This window comes from Palaemon carinicauda, chromosome 26, assembly GCF_036898095.1.
Source record: "Palaemon carinicauda isolate YSFRI2023 chromosome 26, ASM3689809v2, whole genome shotgun sequence".
Lineage (NCBI taxonomy): Eukaryota > Metazoa > Arthropoda > Malacostraca > Decapoda > Palaemonidae > Palaemon > Palaemon carinicauda.
The window spans coordinates 86,123,357-86,141,687 of NC_090750.1; the positions used below are offsets into that span (position 1 = coordinate 86,123,357).

Consider the following 18,331-nt stretch of genomic DNA (forward strand, 5'->3'; position numbering starts at 1 on the left):
CGGAGAAGGTTGCTGCTGCACCAGCCTCTTGCCTACAACCAACCACACACTCGGTTGTGCGTCCTGTGGACGCTGAGGCGACCTTCTTGCGCACTCCAGCTGAGAGAGTCCCGCCACCCATGCGTTCCAGTGTGCCCTGCCAGCCGCATGTTGACGTTCAGCGACGCACGGAACCTTCCGTTGACGTTCGCGAGGTACAACAACCGTCAGAGTTGTTTTGTTTTGACGCGGTGCGTCAACCTCCGCAACCCAGTGTGGTTGCCACTGCTCTCCCACATCAGATTAGACAGTCTGGAGTAGACGCTGTGCGTCCCCGCGCTGCTATGGTTGTTGCCAGCTCACAGACTGGGCAACAGTTCCATGACGTTGCGTCCGGTTCAGTCACGCGTGCACCCGTGCGACCGGACTCAGCTAACCAGCCGATACCTACTCCATTGCCGCTTCCTCCTCAATACTCGGATGATGGACTCTCTGATGATGACGATGCGGCACATGTTGATGAACCACATTCGGACCTTGACGAGCCCAAGTCCACGCAACCCTCTTTGGACTTTAGAAAAGTTCTTGCTCTGTTCAAAGAGATGTTTCCGGACCAGTTTGTGTCTGTGGCTCCGCGCTCTCCGCCGTCAGAGTTTGCTTTAGGTACGCAGTCATCCTCGCCTGCCTTTACTAGACTCGTCCTCGCACGCTCGTCCAAGAGAGCTTTACGAGTAATAGGAGAATGGATGCAGTCCAAAAAGAGTCTAGGGAAGACAGCCTTTACGTTTCCCCCTGCTAGACTCTCTTCCAGATCGAGCGTCTGGTATGCCACGGGAGAAGTTCTCGGCTTGGGAGTTCCTGCCTCTGCCCAGGGCGACTTCTCAAGTCTTGTAGACTCTCCCCGCAGGCTAGCCATGAGATGCTCTAAGATATGCTGGTCACCTTCGGACCTAGACCATCTGTTGAAACGGATATTTAGAGCCTTCGAGGTCTTCAACTTTTTAGACTGGTGTCTGGGAGCTTTGAGCAGGAAGATCTCCCCGACTGAGAAGGAATCTTCCTTGCTCATCATGTCCTGCATGGACAAGGCCATACGTGACGGGTCTAGTGAGCTTGCTGCATCGTTCGTATCCGGAGTCCTCAAGAAGCGTGAGAACCTTTGCTCTTTCCTGTCAGCTGGAGTGACACCGTGTCAAAGATCCGAACTTCTGTTTGCTCCTCTTTCTAAGTGCCTTTTTCCAGAGGACTTGATTAAGGAGATTGCTGCTTCTTTGATACAGAAGGACACTCATGACCTGGTTACGTCCTCTGCCCGCAAAGCCACCCCTTTGCCTACCTTGTCAGCTAGACCAAGGATGGACACTCCAGCGTCCCGATTTATTCCGCCCTTTCGTGGCAGAGCCTCCAGCAGAGGAGGTGCTCGTGCCGAAGGGAGACGTGGGAAGAAGAAAGGAACCAAGTCCTTTAAAGGCAGAGTCTGACTGCCAGCTTCTTCAGACAGCAGTGGGAGCCAGACTCAAGAACTTCTGGCAGACCTGGGAGAAGAGAGGCGCAGATGCACAATCTGTGAAGTTGCTCAGAGAGGGGTACAAGATCCCGTTTGTACGAAAACCCACTCTAGTAACGTCTCCCATCGATCTCTCTCCCAGGTACAGGGAGGAAGACAAGAGACGAGCATTGAAACAGGAGGTGTCTCTCTTACTAGAAAAGGGAGCGGTAGTCAAAGTCCTGGACAATCAAACCCCGGGCTTCTACAACCGTCTCTTCTTAGTGGCAAAGAAGACAGGAGGGTGGAGACCGGTGCTAGACGTCAGTGCGCTGAATGTCTTTGTCACAAAGCAGACGTTCTCCATGGAGACCACAAAGTCCGTTCTAGCAGCGGTCAGAAGGGAAGACTGGATGGTCTCTTTAGACCTAAGGGACGCATACTTCCATGTCCCCATCCACCCAGACTCCCAACCTTTCCTGAGATTTGTTTACGAAAAGGTTGTCTACCAGTTTCAAGCCCTGTGCTTTGGCCTAAGTACAGCTCCTCTTGTGTTTACGAGGCTGATGAGGAATGTAGCCAAATTCCTTCATTTAGCGGACATCAGAGCCTCCCTCTATTTGGACGACTGGCTTCTAAGAGCTTCTTCCAGTCGTCGCTGTCTGAAGGATCTAAAGTGGACTCTAGATCTGACCAAGGAATTGGGTCTCCTTGTCAATATGGAAAAGTCTCAAGTGGTCCCATCCCAAACTATTGTGTATTTAGGGATGGAGATTCACAGTCTAGCTTTTCGGGCTTTTCCGTCGGCCCCCAGAACAAGTCAAGCCCAGTTATGCATCCAGAACATGCTGAAGAAGGAACGATGTTCAGTCAGGCAGTGGATGAGTCTGATAGGGACACTATCATCCCTGGAACTGTTCATATCGTTAGGAAGACTACACCTCCGTCCTCTTCAATTTCACCTAGCTGTTTACTGGAAAAAGGACAAGACGCTAGAAGCGGTCTCGATCCCCATTTCCGAGAAGATGAAGTCTGCCCTGACTTGGTGGAAGGACAGTATCAGCCTCAGAGAGGGTCTGCCCCTGGCTGTTCAGACTCCCAACCACGTTCTCTTCTCGGACGCATCAGACACGGGCTGGGGCGCGACATTAGACGATCGGGAATGCTCGGGATTATGGAACTCGAGTCAAAGGACAATGCATATCAACTGCAAGGAGCTACTGGCAGTTCATCTGGCCTTGAAAAGCTTCAAGTCTCTCCTTCAAGGCAAAGTGGTGGAGGTGAACTCGGACAACACCACGGCTTTGGCGTACATCTCCAAGCAAGGAGGGACCCACTCTATGACGTTGTACGAGATCGCAAGGGACCTCCTCACCTGGTCAAAAGATCTAAACATTTCACTAGTAACGAGGTTCATCCAAGGCAACTTGAATGTCATGGCAGATTGCCTCAGTCGGAAGGGACAAATCATTCCAACAGAATGGACCCTATACAAGGATGTGTGCAAGAGACTTTGGGCCACATGGGGCCAGCCTACCATAGATCTCTTCGCAACCTCGATGACCAAGAGGCTCCCAATATATTGCTCACCAATCCCGGACCCAGCAGCAGTTCATATAGATGCCTTTCTCCTAGATTGGTCACATCTAGACCTATATGCATTCCCCCCGTTCAAGATTGTCAACAAGGTACTGCAGAAGTTCGCCTCTCACGAAGGGACAAGGTTGACGTTAGTTGCTCCCCTCTGGCCCGCGAGGGAATGGTTCACCGAGGTACTTCGATGGCTAGTGGACGTTCCCAGAACTCTTCCTCTAAGGGTGGACCTTCTACGTCAGCCACACGTAAAGAAGGTACACCAAGGCCTCCACGCTCTTCGTCTGACTGCCTTCAGACTATCGAAAAACTCTCGAGAGCTAGAGGCTTTTCTAAGGAGGCAGCCAGGGCGATTGCTAGAGCAAGGAGGACATCCACCCTTAGAGTCTACCAATCGAAGTGGGAAGTCTTCCGGAACTGGTGCAAGTCAGTATCTGTATCCTCGACCAGTACCTCTGTAACTCAAATAGCTGACTTCCTTTTATACCTGAGGAAAGAACGATCTCTTTCAGCTCCCACTATCAAGGGTTACAGAAGCATGTTGGCATCAGTCTTCCGTCACAGAGGCTTAGATCTTTCCAACAACAAAGATCTACAGGACCTCCTTAAGTCTTTTGAGACCACGAAGGAGCGTCGTTTGGCTACACCTGGTTGGAATTTAGACGTGGTACTAAGATTCCTCATGTCAGAAAGGTTTGAGCCTCTACAATCAGCCTCCTTTAAAGATCTCACTTTAAAGACTCTTTTCCTGGTTTGCTTAGCCACAGCTAAAAGAGTCAGTGAGATTCACGCCTTCAGCAGGAACATCGGATTTTCATCTGAAACGGCTACATGTTCTCTACAACTTGGTTTTCTAGCCAAAAACGAGCAACCCTCTCGTCCTTGGCCGAAATCGTTCGATATTCCAAGCCTATCGAATATGGTTGGAAATGAACTAGAAAGAGTCTTATGCCCTGTGAGAGCTCTTAAGTTCTATTTAAGACGAACTAAACCTTTACGAGGACAGTCAGAAGCTTTATGGTGTTCAGTTAAGAAACCATCTTTGCCTTTGTCAAAGAATGCTTTATCCTATTTTATCAGACTGTTAATACGAGAAGCTCATTCACATCTGAGTGAGGAAGACCAAGCTTTGCTGAAGGTAAGGACACATGAAGTTAGAGCTGTCGCAACTTCAGTGGCCTTTAAACAAAATAGATCTCTGCGAAGTATAATGGACGCAACCTATTGGAGAAGCAAGTCAGTGTTCGCGTCTTTTTATCTTAAAGATGTCCAGTCTCTTTACGAGAACTGCTACACCCTGGGACCATTCGTAGCAGCGAGTGCAGTAGTGGGTGAGGGCTCAACCACTACAATCCCCTAATTCCATAACCTTTTTAATCTTTCTCTTGAAATGTTTTTATTGTTGTTTTTGGGTTGTCCGGAAGGCTAAGAAGCCTTTCGCATCCTGGTTGATTTGGCGGGTGGTCAAATTCTTTTCTTGAGAAGCGCCTAGATTAGAGGTTTTGATGAGGTCCTGTGGTATGGGTTGCAACCCTTCATACTTCAGATCCTAGGGGTCGCTCAGCATCCTAAGAGGATCGCGAGGCTCCGTAAGGAAGACGTACTTAAAAAGGCAGAGTAATTGTTCAAGTCGACTTCCTTACCAGGTACTTATTTATTTTGTTTTTGTTATTTTGATAACTTCTAAAATGAAATAAAAAAAATCCTTAGCTCATAATAATGTAAACATTTATTGCTGGTCTCTACCCACCCCCCTGGGTGTGAATCAGCTTATATAATCACCGGCTAAGTTAAATATTGAAAAATGTTATTTTGATAATAAAATAAATTTTTGAATATACTTACCCGGTGATTATATATTAAAGGACCCTCCCTTCCTCCCCAATAGAGACGCAGTGGACCGAGGAGAAAATTGAGTTCTTTGTTTACAATGAGTACTGAGTACCTGCACAACAGGTGGCGCTGTTGAAGTACACCCCCTACCTGCATAGCGATCGCTGGCGGATTTTTTCCGTAGAGTTTTCTGTCGAGCAGCAGAGCTGTAGCTTATATAATCACCGGGTAAGTATATTCAAAAATTTATTTTATTATCAAAATAACATATTTTGCTCAATCCTATTGTTATTTTCATCTTTATTTTATACTGGACAATATAGCATTTCATCAACCATCAGGCTATACATAAACATAAATGTTCTTTGAGCCAAGTTGTATGAACTAGAAGTGGTTAATGTATTTTATTAGTTTGTATTCTTATTTGTAATTGATGACATATTGAATGTTGAAGGTGTTTTAGTTGTTTTCATTTGTGTAATAATAAAACTGGGGCAGTATTAAAGCTTTAGCAATATCAGTTGGCAAAAATTGCATTTTATTTAGCTAATTTTGATTGGTTCCCCTAAGTACAGTACTACCTGATGAAAGGTATTGGATTATTGAAGGGGAACTTGTATATTCTATTACATTGGGTTCTCTGTTCTAGTCTAACAGGAAAACCTAAAGACCACACGGTACTATTCCAAAAATGGGGTTTCTTTGTCCTAACTTATTTTTTAGGTACAGGGTATATCTGACAATTCTTATGTCAATGTCATTAATTTTCCTTCTGTTTAAAACTAAGTTTAGGCTTTTTCTGTGAAATTTGAATGTTCATTATGTATTGCCAATTGTCAACCCATTCAGTACAGGAACTGTTTTGTTCATGTTTAAAAATTTTCTTTCACTTCCAACTCTCTTCATCCCTGTCTCTTGACTGACATCTTGCCTTAGCTACTATCTCCTACTCCCTCTTCCAGTTTTACTGTTCTAATCAAAGCCTTCAAGCAGAAAAGATCAAGAGTAAGGTCTTCATCATATCTAAAACTTTCAAATCATCAACACAAATTTTCAGTGTCATAACCTTAGAATTTCCCACAATATATTTCTAACAGTATCACACCTCTTCCTAGCACCATTCTTCATCCTATCATCTTAATTACAGTATTTCCATCTAATTTATCCATTACAATATCATAACTTTCAACTGCCAATTGTCTACTATTTCTATAGTTTGGGGTGCTAATTGTTATGAAGCTTGATGATTTGCTGGGGGCTTCTGCTAATATAGTTTTGCGCCTTCAATGCTTTATTAAGCAAATTAAGAACTAATATACAGTACCTCACTTGACACATCGTGAAAGTATGGTTTGAAAGAGGCAAAAGAAAGACTGATTAACACTCATTTGAATCAACTCTCTTGCTCTTAGGCAAACAATACAGTAATATCATTTATTCTATTTTTCTTAGGTCTACAGTACATGCTTAGATATTGTTTCTTTCTATCCCATATAGTACAAGGAAGAATATGAGAAAATCCAGGCAAAAAGGAATAAAAAAGACAAGGAGAGGATTGCCAAGAAAAGGAAGAATGAAGATCATCTTCGCGATCTGAATAACCAGATAGGCACTGTCATGGGTAATATACATAGGATCAGGAAGAACATTTCAGAGATGGAGCGAGAGCTTATAAATATCGGAAGCTAAGAAAAGGCTAAGTATTAATAAAGGAAATGAGTGTCAATTAAGGAAGTTAAGAAATTTTAAGTTTACTGTAGTACTTTTTTATAGGAAAGAATATTTCTATAATACGGGAAAAGATTTAAAGCTTATCAACATACTATAGTGTGATTATTTCCATGAGTTTAAAGCCCTCATTTTTTGTTTTAGTTAAAAAATATTCTTTTTGACGTATTGTATTTTCTTTTCAGTTAGTGACTTTATTTAATATTTCATTGCTCTAAAACTATCTACTGAGCATTAAGCCAATTCAGCTGGAGGTACAGTAGTCATGTACATGAATTATTATTCAAAATATATTTTTCAATAAAGTTTACCCAATATTAATTTCCTACATCCTTCCGATACACAGCTTCAAAAGCAGGTTGATAATGACGAGCTTCTTATACCGTAGTGGATCTTATGACTACGGTATCCCAAGCAGTGACTGACACTCGCACTCGCACACATTTAGTGCTAGTAGCACCTATGCTTGCTCTTCGTTTTGCTTCTGTAATGTAAACAGATACCAGTTCCACTAACTGCCCATGGTAAATTCTACGCCTTATCTTTTGATTAAAATTGCAGGTAAGTAATAGTAGGAGATTTAAATTGTTGTAGGGTTAGACAGTGGTGAGGGATTTATGTAGGTAGTTCCATTTGCATTTTGCTTATTCTCAAGAACCATAGAACATGATCTCATTAGGTTCATTTGTTTTTGTCACTAACAGGAATTACTTTTGTTAATATCTTGTGACTATTTCATATATGTTTATGATTTATAGTATATTTGTTCCTATATGAACACACACCATCATCTTTTTATAGGAGTATGATCTCGGCTCAGCTTGAATGTCCTTTTAACTTTTAACAAAGTGGTATTAGTTACTAGCATTTGAAGGGTAAACCCACCCACTTAACAGTAGGCAAAGTTCCAACTTTACTTTGATCACGTGATACAGACTTACTTCTTGCTGCTTCATCCGAGTCTTAACCTTTTGCATTTTCTTTTAAAGTTTGGATTTATTCTTACGCGAATACAAACTTCTGAGCCATTTATATGTGTTACTTTTAGTTTTACGTTTTATGACCAAACAATCTAAAGAAATTGGTTTGAATGTGTCATGCTTTGTTGCTAGGCGACTGCAGTGCATGATGCATAACACTTGTTCAAAGTGCTGCCCTACCACACTTCTGGTTGTGAAGGTCGGAGGTGCCTTCTTCCTCTCTGCGATCAGACATCTGCATCTCCCTTACCATACCATTATTGTGCTTAGTGCTTGTTTCTCTTGTGTCTTTGATAACCACTGTTACTTGTGTTCGATTATTATTTGTGAGATTATGAGTGAGTGCCTTACGGCGATTATGACGAATTCAATGCGTTCCTGCCCTGTGGTACATTTGAGCCTAGTAAAAGTAGATCCACACCCAGTTTGTCCATCTTGTAGGGGTAAAAGATGTTCCGTGGAATCACCGTGTGAGTACTGTAGGGAGTGGTCGTCCTCCCAGTGGGAGAGATATTGTTCTGACACAAGAAACGCTCTAAGAAAGATCATTTATCATCTTCGTTTTCTGTCGGCAATGACAAGAATTATAAGATTGGTACTGGGGCAAACATTATCCCCCTTTCAGGTCCTTCGTGTCAGGAGCCCACTATTGATAATATACCGTACAATACTAACTTGAGCCAGTTCTTATAGTCGATCCCTTGGCAACGGCCGCTGTGCTCCCTGAGCCGCATTCTTTAGGTGTTCCATCTTTCCCTGATAATTCTATTATTTATATATATCTTATTATACATATAAGATGTTCTTCCCCTTAGAGGTGTCTCAAATCAAAGCAGTGAAATTATCTTTGCGTTCCTGTCGGAACCTTAAAGTAGAGCCTTTCATTGCCCCCCCATACTGAGGCAGCCATATTGAAAGACCCTTATTACAAGTCTCCTGCTCAAAATAACGAGCAACGCTTGCTCCATAATTTTGTTAGTTTTCACATATTTTAACATGTGATAAATTACAATAAGCATAAGAAAAACATGTCATTATAAACTTTCTTTGAATACCAGAATCTATTAAATCATGGAATTAATAAAATTCGCTATTGGTGAAAACTTTCAGGGAGGTAAAAGAAACAGCACACTTGTCAGATTCCAGGAGGGAGAGGGTATCGTGGTTGTATAACTTTGTGGTCAAATTATGAATTTGTTTAATTAGGATTTCTTATACAATATATGAAATACTACAGTATCCTTAAACCAAAAATATTTCTATTAATAAAATCTATGCCTTTAAGGAAAAAATAGCAATCCCTTCCTTTACAGACTTACATCAACATCATAGTCCTATTGTTGATGCAAGTTATACAAGCTTTTAAGTAAATTATTCTCATCAAAGTTTATTATTTAATTCACAGAATCAAAGTTAAATCTACTGTATTCATATCAGTTAGGTAAATTCTCTGAAAAGGAGGGGTATGGATAGCACCGTGTAGTTTTAAAATTTACTAGTTACTAAAAGTTGTGCATAATTAAGTTTACTCTGAAATTCCTAAAAATGACTGAAGCAAAATATTTTAAATGGAGAGGGTGTTTCCTGAGAAATTCTTTCTTACCCGATGGACATTTGGACTGCTTTTCTTAGTTGTGAAGGTTTGGGTGAATAGACTTAACATCAGTTGATCCACTTGGTTGAATAGACAGAACATCAGACGATCAGCTTGGGCTGGCAGGACAGCAAATTCAGCCATGGAGTACAACTTACCTGTGTTGGCTGGGTGAGACAGATGTAGCTATTGGAGTGTGCCAAACCCCAGTAATGGTGGGGATCAGAGAGTGGCTGGCACCTCTAGGTCTTCACAACCTAGTAACTTCTCTGAATGCTGGCTGAAACGGACAGGAATGCTGGCTGAAGCAGACAGGACTGACTCATTGTTCACACTTGCCTTCTAGACTGCTAGACTTCCGACTATTCCTTTTGTCACCAAAAGGAATTCTGTCGTTTATTGGGCCTGCGTCAGCGTTATCGTTTTATGATTTTTTCGTCTCGCAATGTTTTTCACTTTTGTGCCAACCCCTCCAGTTCTTTGTTAATGAGAAGTGAGTGTTATGGATCAAAATCACTTGGTTTACAAAAACCTTAAAAACAACATCCCAGAACTCATTTTGTCTCTCATTGTTAATGTGTGTGTCTTTACATATTCATGAAATCAATATACAGTATTTCATATATGTATCTCAATGAAATAAACCCATTCATGACACTAGTAACAAAGCATAATGCAATCACACCAATTTCTTTTGATGTCTGGTCATAGAAAACAAAAGTAGAAGTAACATATATAAATGTTTCAGATTTGTTTAGCTATGAAAAATACAAATTATATAAAATTTATAGTGTTTGTATGGAGACTCCATGTGCAGACATGCATGTGTATTCTTGTAAATCTGGCAAGAAATGTAGCAGGTTTATGAGCAAGCATGCTGTGGATCCTCGTCATCTTTGTGATTATTGAAGGAATCGTGATGGTTTCCATTCACCTTGTAAAGAGTGCAAGTTGTGCAGTTGATGGAATTTGGTGAGATGATGCCGATGACTAAGGCTCTTTTGCTTGGGATGTGGCAATGTTCAAGCTGATGCTGAAGAAGTTCACTGTTATTATTGTTACTTGCTAAGCTACAACTCTATGGGGTCCATTGATTGGCCAGACAGTACTACATTGGATCTTTCTCTCTGGTTATGGCCCTTTTTCACTTTGCATACACTGAATAGTCTGGCCTATTCTTTACATATTCTCCTGTCCTCATACACTTGACAATACTGAGATTACCAAACAATTTTTCTTCTCTCAAGGGGTTAACTACTGCACTGCATTTGTTCAGTGGCCACTTTCCTCTTGGTGAGGATAGAAGTGACTCTTAGCTATGGTAAGCAGTTCTAGGAGAAGGACACTCCAAAATCAAACCATTGTTCTCTAGTTTTGGGTAATGCCATAGCCTCTGTACCGTGGTCTTCCACTGTCTTGGGTTAGAGTTCTTTTACTTGAGGGTACACTCTGGCACACTATTATATCATATTTCTCTTCCTCTTGTTTTCATAAAGTTTTTGTAGCTTATAAATAAAATATTTATTGTAATGTTACTAATTTTAAAATTTTTTATTTTTCCTTGTTACCTTTCTTCACTCAGCTATTTTCTGTGTTGGAGCCCCTAAAGTTATAGCATACACTTGTCTGTTGAACCGCGTTTGGCAAACCGTTCAACCGTGTACACCCGCCTTTAGTCTAGTGGTAGTTACTCAAATGGTTGTGGAGAGAATCTAGCTCCGTCACAGGAGGGACAAAAATATCTTGTCCAATAAAGTGGTCTCAATGTAAGTGTAGAATGAATGGCTTTCCTCCTTATTTTCCTCTTCCTTAGTGGTGCAGGAGTTGTGCCTACATGGTAGACCAGATGCAGGTGTCGCATGATCATGCAACTTAAAGTTTTGTTGTAAAGTCTGGAAGGATAGTAGGATTTATGCGACTCCATTTCTCATAAATGACCTTACATTGACATCTTATTTTCTACACAGACATACTGTAAATTCTAACCTGACTACCAGTCACCTGGTAGGGAACTAGCCTAACACCTGTGACTTCTATGTGCTTAGGAGGTTAACAGGACAAAAGTTTGAGCTTTGCTGGCTGACCTCCTGTCAGTAACTACAACCACCACATTAAAAGTTTAACAGCCATTCCCGCTGAACTTGAATTATATTTCTCTTAAAGGACTTGGGTTTCCATAGGTGAGACTAATTCAAATTACTGGGTACTTTAAAATTTTTTTCATGAGAAAGGTTACTTGCAAAACCCCTTATTTCCTAAATGGTTTAAGGTATAACAACAGTAGTCTATAAGGATTTGCTTCTCATTTACCACAATAGTTCAACTTTTGGCTATGGGTTAGGTTAATATGGTTTTTATTGTAGTCTGTTCTCTTGTTACTGTTATGAATGTGTTGTAATTACACTTCACTTATCCAATTGGCGTCAGTGATCTTAACTGTCAGGATGCCAGATAACTCAATCAACCAATCACTTATCCAGCTAATGTTCAAGAGATTCATCATAAAAAAAAAAATTAAAGGGCTCATTACAGCAAATGCTTGAATGCACAATTCTAAGGTGCCGTGGATAACAATCCTGCCCTTATTCATGAAGCACCAGAAGGGTTTCATGATTGCTGAAAATATCTGTTGGTCAAGACCTTAGCCATTGCACAGAGTGACAGCCAAGGGCCTCCAGGAAGTTGGTGAGGATGATATCTTAGTTATTTGATGGACATGAGAAGTTTGATGAGGAAGGTCTCATTGAATTAGTTCATCCAGTAAGTGAGGAAGAGGGGTAAGGGAAGCACGAAAAATCTGACAAATAGGATGAAGTCCTCACACTTAGGAAGTTGGAGAAGATATCACAGTGTGCTGAAGATGTGAAGAATGAGGCATACAGCATGGGACCTTAAATACGGGTCAGGCTATGGGCGTGGAATACTACACCCAAACTAAGATTGGTGGGGGATCCAAATGAATATATAAATGACCTTGGAAATGCATCTGATGAAGTTTTGATATCTTGATCATTCGTTTGTAAAGTGTATAGGCACAATGGGTGAAGTAAAAAATCTTAGATTCTCTTCACCAATACAGTATCATACTTTTTATTAAACAAATTACACATATCTTCATCAGGTCATCTTAACAGGTTGCATAAAGTTCAGCAACAAAACCAAGGATTAATCAGAACAAAACATAGAGATTTAACGAATAACATCAATTATCCTGTGAAGGAAAAGGATTAGTCAAAGGTGTAAAATGCACCGGAACCCTCTAACAAAGTACTGTACTCGATTGTTTCGTGTTTAGTCAAACTTGGATGACGATTGATTGAATAGTGTCCTACGTCCATAAGATCACAAAAACTCTTATAATAACATCAGAATTACAACAAACTCCAGATATTGTAAGTCAAACAGTGATGTACTGTACAATTAAATGATTTATACCCAACTCAAGGGGCATTGTGGCCATATATCAACACCTCATTTAACTCTCATAATATAGATCTCAATGGCTCGGGTCCGTTCCAATCTAGGTACAGTTCTTGGTGAGGTAAAGTTTAGTTCCTTAGGTTCTTGAGATTCCCCTTTTAACCAGCAAAGACAGGATAAAAGGAGCTCTGTTGTTGCTACCACATCCTGTGGGGTGGGTGTTCTAGCTCTTTTGGTTAAATAATGGATTGAGGGGGAGAGATGGTTTTTAGAGGATTGGTACCCAAGAGGTAGACCAGGGTTAGCATAAGCTGAACATAATGTGGGATTGCAATTATGCACGAGGTAAGCATAAATGCACAAAACAAAGAGTGAAGGGAATTCTTCACAGAAGCGTTTCTGTACTGTAATGAAAACGTGATACAGTTAATAATCAAGATTTACATTTCTGGGGATCATGATTATATTCTGAGTTAAAGAAAGTGGCTGGTGAAATTAAAACTTTAAAATCATAAATTGATGAAAAGTCAAAAATCACTTTCCTTTCAGTGTTAACAAGGAATATGACGAAAGAAAGTGAGAGAGCCTGATAATTTAGAGGATTGGAAGTTAGTAAAAGAAAATTTTGTTTGGATTGCAAGTATGTGTGTGGCAAGAAGGTTGTTGGAGGCAGCATGAGGAAGGGCAGTGAATGGTGGAATGAAGGAGTGAAGGTAAAAGTGGAAGAGAAAAAGAGGGCTTTTGAAGAATGGCTGCAGAGTAATAGTGTAGAGAAGTATGAAAGATATAGAGAGAAAAATGTGGAAGTAAAGCACAAGGTAAGTGAGGCAAAGAGGGCAGCTGACCTGAGATGGGGTCAGGGATTGGGTCATTCATATGAAGAGAATAAGAAGTAGTTTTGGAAATAAGTGAAGAGAGTAAGGAAGGCTGGTTCAAGAATTGAAGAGACAGTGAAAGATGGAAATGGAAGGTTGTCAAATGGAGAGGAGGCAAGGAAAAGGTGGGCAGAGTATTTTGAAAGTTTACTGAGTGTTGAGGATAATAGGGAGGCAGATATAATTGCTGTTGCAGGTGTTGAGGTGCCGGTGATGGGAGATGAGAATGAGAGAGAGATTACAATAGAGGAAGTGAGGAGAGCACTAGATGAAACGAGAGCAGAAAAAGCACCTGGTGTGGATGGTGTGAAAGCTGAGATGTTGAAGGAGGGGGGTGTGACTGTACTTGAATTGTTGGTGAGATTGTTTAATATGTGTTTTGTGTTGTCAATGGTACCAGTAGATTGGGTTTGTGCGTGTATTGTACCACTATACAAGGGTAAGGGAGATGTGCATGAGTGTAGTAATTCAAGGGGTATTAGTTTGTCGAGTGTAGTTGGAAAAGTGTATGGTAGAGTACTGATTAATAGGATTAAGGATAAAACAGAGAATGCAATCTTAGAAGTACAGGGTGGTTTTAGAAGAGGTAGGGGTTGTATGAATCAGGTTTTTAACAGTTAGGCAGATATGCGAGAAATGTTTAGCAAAAGGTAAGGAGTTGTATGTTGTGTTTATGGATCTGTAGAAAGCGTATGATAGAGTTGATAGGGAAGCAATGTGGAATGTGATGAGGTTATATGGAGTTGATGGAAGGTTGTTGCAAGCAGTTCAAAGTTTCTACAAAGGTAGTAAAGCATGTGTTAGGATAGGAAATGAAGTGAGCGATTGGTTTCTGGTGAGAGTAGGACTGAGACAGGGATGTGTGATGTCACCGTGGTGGTTTAACTTGTATGTTGATGGAGTGGTAAGAGAGGTGAATGCTCGAGTGCTTGAACGAGGATTGAAACTGGTAGACGAAAATGACCATGAATGGGAGGTAAATCAGTTGTTGTTTGCGGATGATACTGTACTGGTTGCAGACGGGAAGAGAAGCTTGGCCGATTAGTGACAGAATTTGGAAGGGTGTGTGAGAGAAGGAAGTTGAGAGTTAATGTGGGTAGGAGTAAGGTTATGAGAAGGGAAGGTGGTGCGAGGTTGAATGTCGCGTTGAATGGAGAGTTACTCGAGGAGGTGGATCAGTTTAAGTACTTTTGGTTTGTTGTTGCAGCAAATGGTGGAGTGGAAGCAGATGTACGTCAGAGAGTGAATGAAGGATGCAAAGTGTTGGGGGCAGTTAAGGGAGTAGTAAAAATAGAGGGTTGGGCATGAATGTAAAAAGAGTTTACTGTATGAGAAAGTGATTGTACCAACTGTGATGTATGGATCGGAGTTGTGGGGAATGAAAGTGTTTGAGATGAAGTGTCTAAGGAGTATGGCTGGTGTATCTCGAGTAGATAGGGTTAGGAACGAAGTGGTGAGGGTGAGAACAGGTGTAAGAAATGAGTTAGCAGCTAGAGTGGATATGAATGTGTTGATGTGGTTTGGCCATGTTGAGAGAATGGAAAATGGCTGTCTGCTAAAGAAGGTGATGAATGCAAGAGTTGATGGGAGAAGTGCAAGAGGAAGGCCAAGGTTTGGGTGGATGGATGGAGTGAAGAAAGCTCTGGGTGATAGGAGGATAGATGTGAGAGAGGCAAGAGAGCGTGCTAGAAATAGGAATGAATGGCGAGCGATTGTGACGCAGTTCCGGTAGGCCCTGCTGCTTCCTCCGGTGCCTTGGATGACCATGGAGGTAGCAGCAGTAAGGGATTCAGCATTATGAAGCTTCATCTGTGGTGGATAATGTGGGAGGGTGGGCTGTGCTACCCTAGCAGCACCAGGTGAACTCGGTTGAGTCCCTGGTCAGGCTGGGAGGAGCGTAGAGAGGAGACGTCCCCTTTTTTGTTTCATTTATTTGATGTCAGCTACCCCCCAAAATTGGGTGAAGTGCCTTGGTATATGTATGTATGTATGTATGTTAACATGTGAACAATCATCCGATATTAATTCGGGGGGAGTAATTTCTTGTTCGGTGTGGGTCTGATTCTGTTGCAATTGAGACTGGGATAATTAAGGTTGCCATTTCAAGTAAAATCTTCAAAAAGGGGGCTATTAGTAGTACACTTCGGTTAAGGTATAATCGCTTTCAACGAGCAATTCAATGAAGGGCTTTTCACCGAGGAAATGAAGGGGGGAGTAAGTCTTAACAATGTGGTAATTTAACAATACAAAGGCTGGATTTAAGCTTTGAAACTAAGCCAAAAACCAGATTAATTTAAAACTATAATCAACAGCTTTTTGTTATACCAGGGTCTTCAGAGAAAAGGAACCAAGAAAAATCTTGTGGCTCGAGGGTGATCACAATCTGAATGAAAGCCTTGGATAAATTGGTGGTTAGACAAAAGGTTTCTCTGAACATTAAAATCTTGTACTGAGTTTTAGATGCAGGGTCAAGTCCAGTATTTAGAGAATCGTTCTGAGAATGTATGTTAGATCATAACCTGGATGATCCATTAGCGTCGACGTTAGTGAAGGTTTTAAGGACTAAACGATCGGGCAAGTAATGCACTTGTACGTCATTGTGAAGCTCTAACGATATGGGCTTAATAGGAGATTCCACCATTGGGGGATTTCCTATACCTATACTGTTAAGGTTAACAGCAGGGGCCTTATCACAAGGGGGGTTCTCTGTTAAGGTTAACAGCAGGGGCCTTATCACAAGGGGGGTTCTCTTTGGGATCATGATTGGCACTTCCTTCAGGCCACGCTACTGAAGGCAGTGCCAGCTAACGGGAATGAAGAATGGAAGTTGCTCACATCTCCCGGTTTAGTGTCAATGATCTTCAATGTCAGGATACCAGGAAACTTCAAATAAATCCATCACCTCTCCCTAAACAAGAAAAGCATGGTGCGCCCTTCTAGGCCTGTTAGATCTTGCAGTGCCATGTTGGGATTATGAGCAGGTTTAATTTACCTGTAAATGGAGATGTTTTAGGTGTCTATTTAGAATACGAGGAGTAATCTTGTCACTTCAGGGTATACATCTGAAAGTAAAGCTTAACTCTCAAGCATATACAATAATTGATTTCATGAAATAAAAATTTGTAAGGTATTAACAGTTGTCATGTTCTTGGATGTCTTGAGTGAAGAGCTCAGAAAGGAAGAGTTGTGTTAGTAGCTATATATGCAGATGATTTGTCGATTACTGCTGAAATTGAGGAAGACTTACATAGAGTAGTTGTTGAATGGCAAGAGACTTTGGAGAGGGGTGCTTGAGGGTAAATGTGGATAAGGCTGAAGCTATCTGTTGTGGGCAGTAAGGAAGGTAGGGACAGCATAGCCATACATGAAAGGTAGAGGCCTCGGTATAAAACAGATGGCACAATTTAGATACTTTGTGGTCTATGTATAAGTCAAGAGGGAGGATGTGAGGCTGAAGGTGAAACTAGGATAAAAAGCATCCTTGGAGAAGTGGAGACATAGCAGGACTGGTATGGTATAAGAAAATGCCAATTAAGGTAAACGTCCAAATCTTTAGCACAGTAATGAGACCAGTGTTAATGTATCGATCAGAAACAAGGGGTCAAAGACGAAAAGAGGAAGCAAAGCTTTAGAGATTGGACATGAGAATGCTAAGGTGGATTATGTGGATATCAATACTAGAAAGATGATGAAATAAGAATTATTATTATTACAAGCTAAGCTATAACCCTAGTTGGAAAAGCATGATACTAAAAGCCTAAGGGCTACAACAAGGAAAAATAGCCCAGTGAGGAAGGGAAATAAAGATAAACAATCAAAATGAACTATTTCAAGAGCATTAACAACATTCAAATACATCTTATATCCACACTATAAAACTTTAAGAAAAGACAAGAAGAGAAATGGGATAGAATGGTGTACCCTTAAGCAAGAGAACTCTAATCTAAGACAGTAGAAGGCCATGGTACGAAGGCTATGGCATTACCCAAGACTAGAGAACAATGGTTTGATTTGAAGTGTCTCCTAGAAGAGCTGCTTACCATAGTTAGTCTCTCTTCTACCCTTACCAAGAGGAAAGTAGCCACTGAACAATTGCACAGCAATAGTTAACCCCTTGAGCAAAGAAGTATTGTTTGGTAATTGTTCAGTGGCTACTTTCCTCTTGGTAAGGGTAGAAGAGAGACTAACTATGGTAAGCAGCTCTTCTAGGAGAAAGGCACTTCAAATCAAACCATTGTTCTCTAGTCTTGGGTAGTGCCATAGCCTCTGTACCATGGTCTTCCACTATCTTGGGTTAGAGTTCTCTTGCTTGAGCACATTCTATCTTTTCTCTTCCTCTTGTTTGGTTGAAGTTTTTAATTTTTATATAGGAGATATCTATTTCAATGTAGTCACTTCTTAAAATATCTTATTTTCCTCGTGTTCCTTTCCTCACTTGGTTATTTTCCCTGTTGGAGCATCGGGCCTTATAACATCCTTCTTTTCCAAGTAGAGTTGTAGCTTAGCAAGTAATAATAATTATAATGAATCAATATTTTCACCCCTTTCTTCTTTTCAATTTCCTCTATCTTAAAAGTAACTTTTTTTCTGTTTATGGTATTTTCCCTAACTTCTTATTTCTTCTGTTTCCAATTTTCTAATTAATATTTACAACAAATTTCTTCAATGCTGCCACTCTAGCACTTTCCACGGGGGTTCTTCCTCTGATCCTAAATTGTCAGATTAGTTTTTTTTCATCATAGTCTATGATGTTATGCAAACGTATTTTTTATATTCTATTTTTCAAGACAATTGCCATATATTCCCTTTTCTGCAATTATGTCCCAATATAGAGTACTTGCTA

The 18,331-nt window shown here is 41.0% G+C and overlaps 2 protein-coding genes across 7 annotated transcripts in view; both read left to right on the forward strand.

Annotated features, from left to right (window-relative positions):
• LOC137619662 (M protein, serotype 5-like) overlaps nt 1-6,927 on the forward strand; it is a 61,037-nt gene extending 54,110 nt beyond the window's left edge. For all 5 annotated transcript variants that reach the window (XM_068349896.1, XM_068349895.1, XM_068349897.1 and 2 more), the window contains exon 4: nt 6,389-6,927. In XM_068349896.1, the coding sequence (XP_068205997.1) occupies nt 6,389-6,580 (192 nt within the window). In that variant the 3' untranslated portion in view covers nt 6,581-6,927. The remainder of the gene's footprint in view (nt 1-6,388) is intronic.
• Nucleotides 6,928-7,023: 96 nt separating this feature from the next.
• Nucleotides 7,024-18,331, forward strand: part of slx1 (Nuclease slx1) — a 29,486-nt gene continuing 18,178 nt past the window's right edge. The window contains exon 1 of one of the 2 annotated variants that reach the window (XM_068349893.1): nt 7,024-7,180. The gene's annotated coding sequence lies outside the window, so the exon portion shown is untranslated. The remainder of the gene's footprint in view (nt 7,181-18,331) is intronic. The other variant, XM_068349892.1, reaches the window with a different exon arrangement.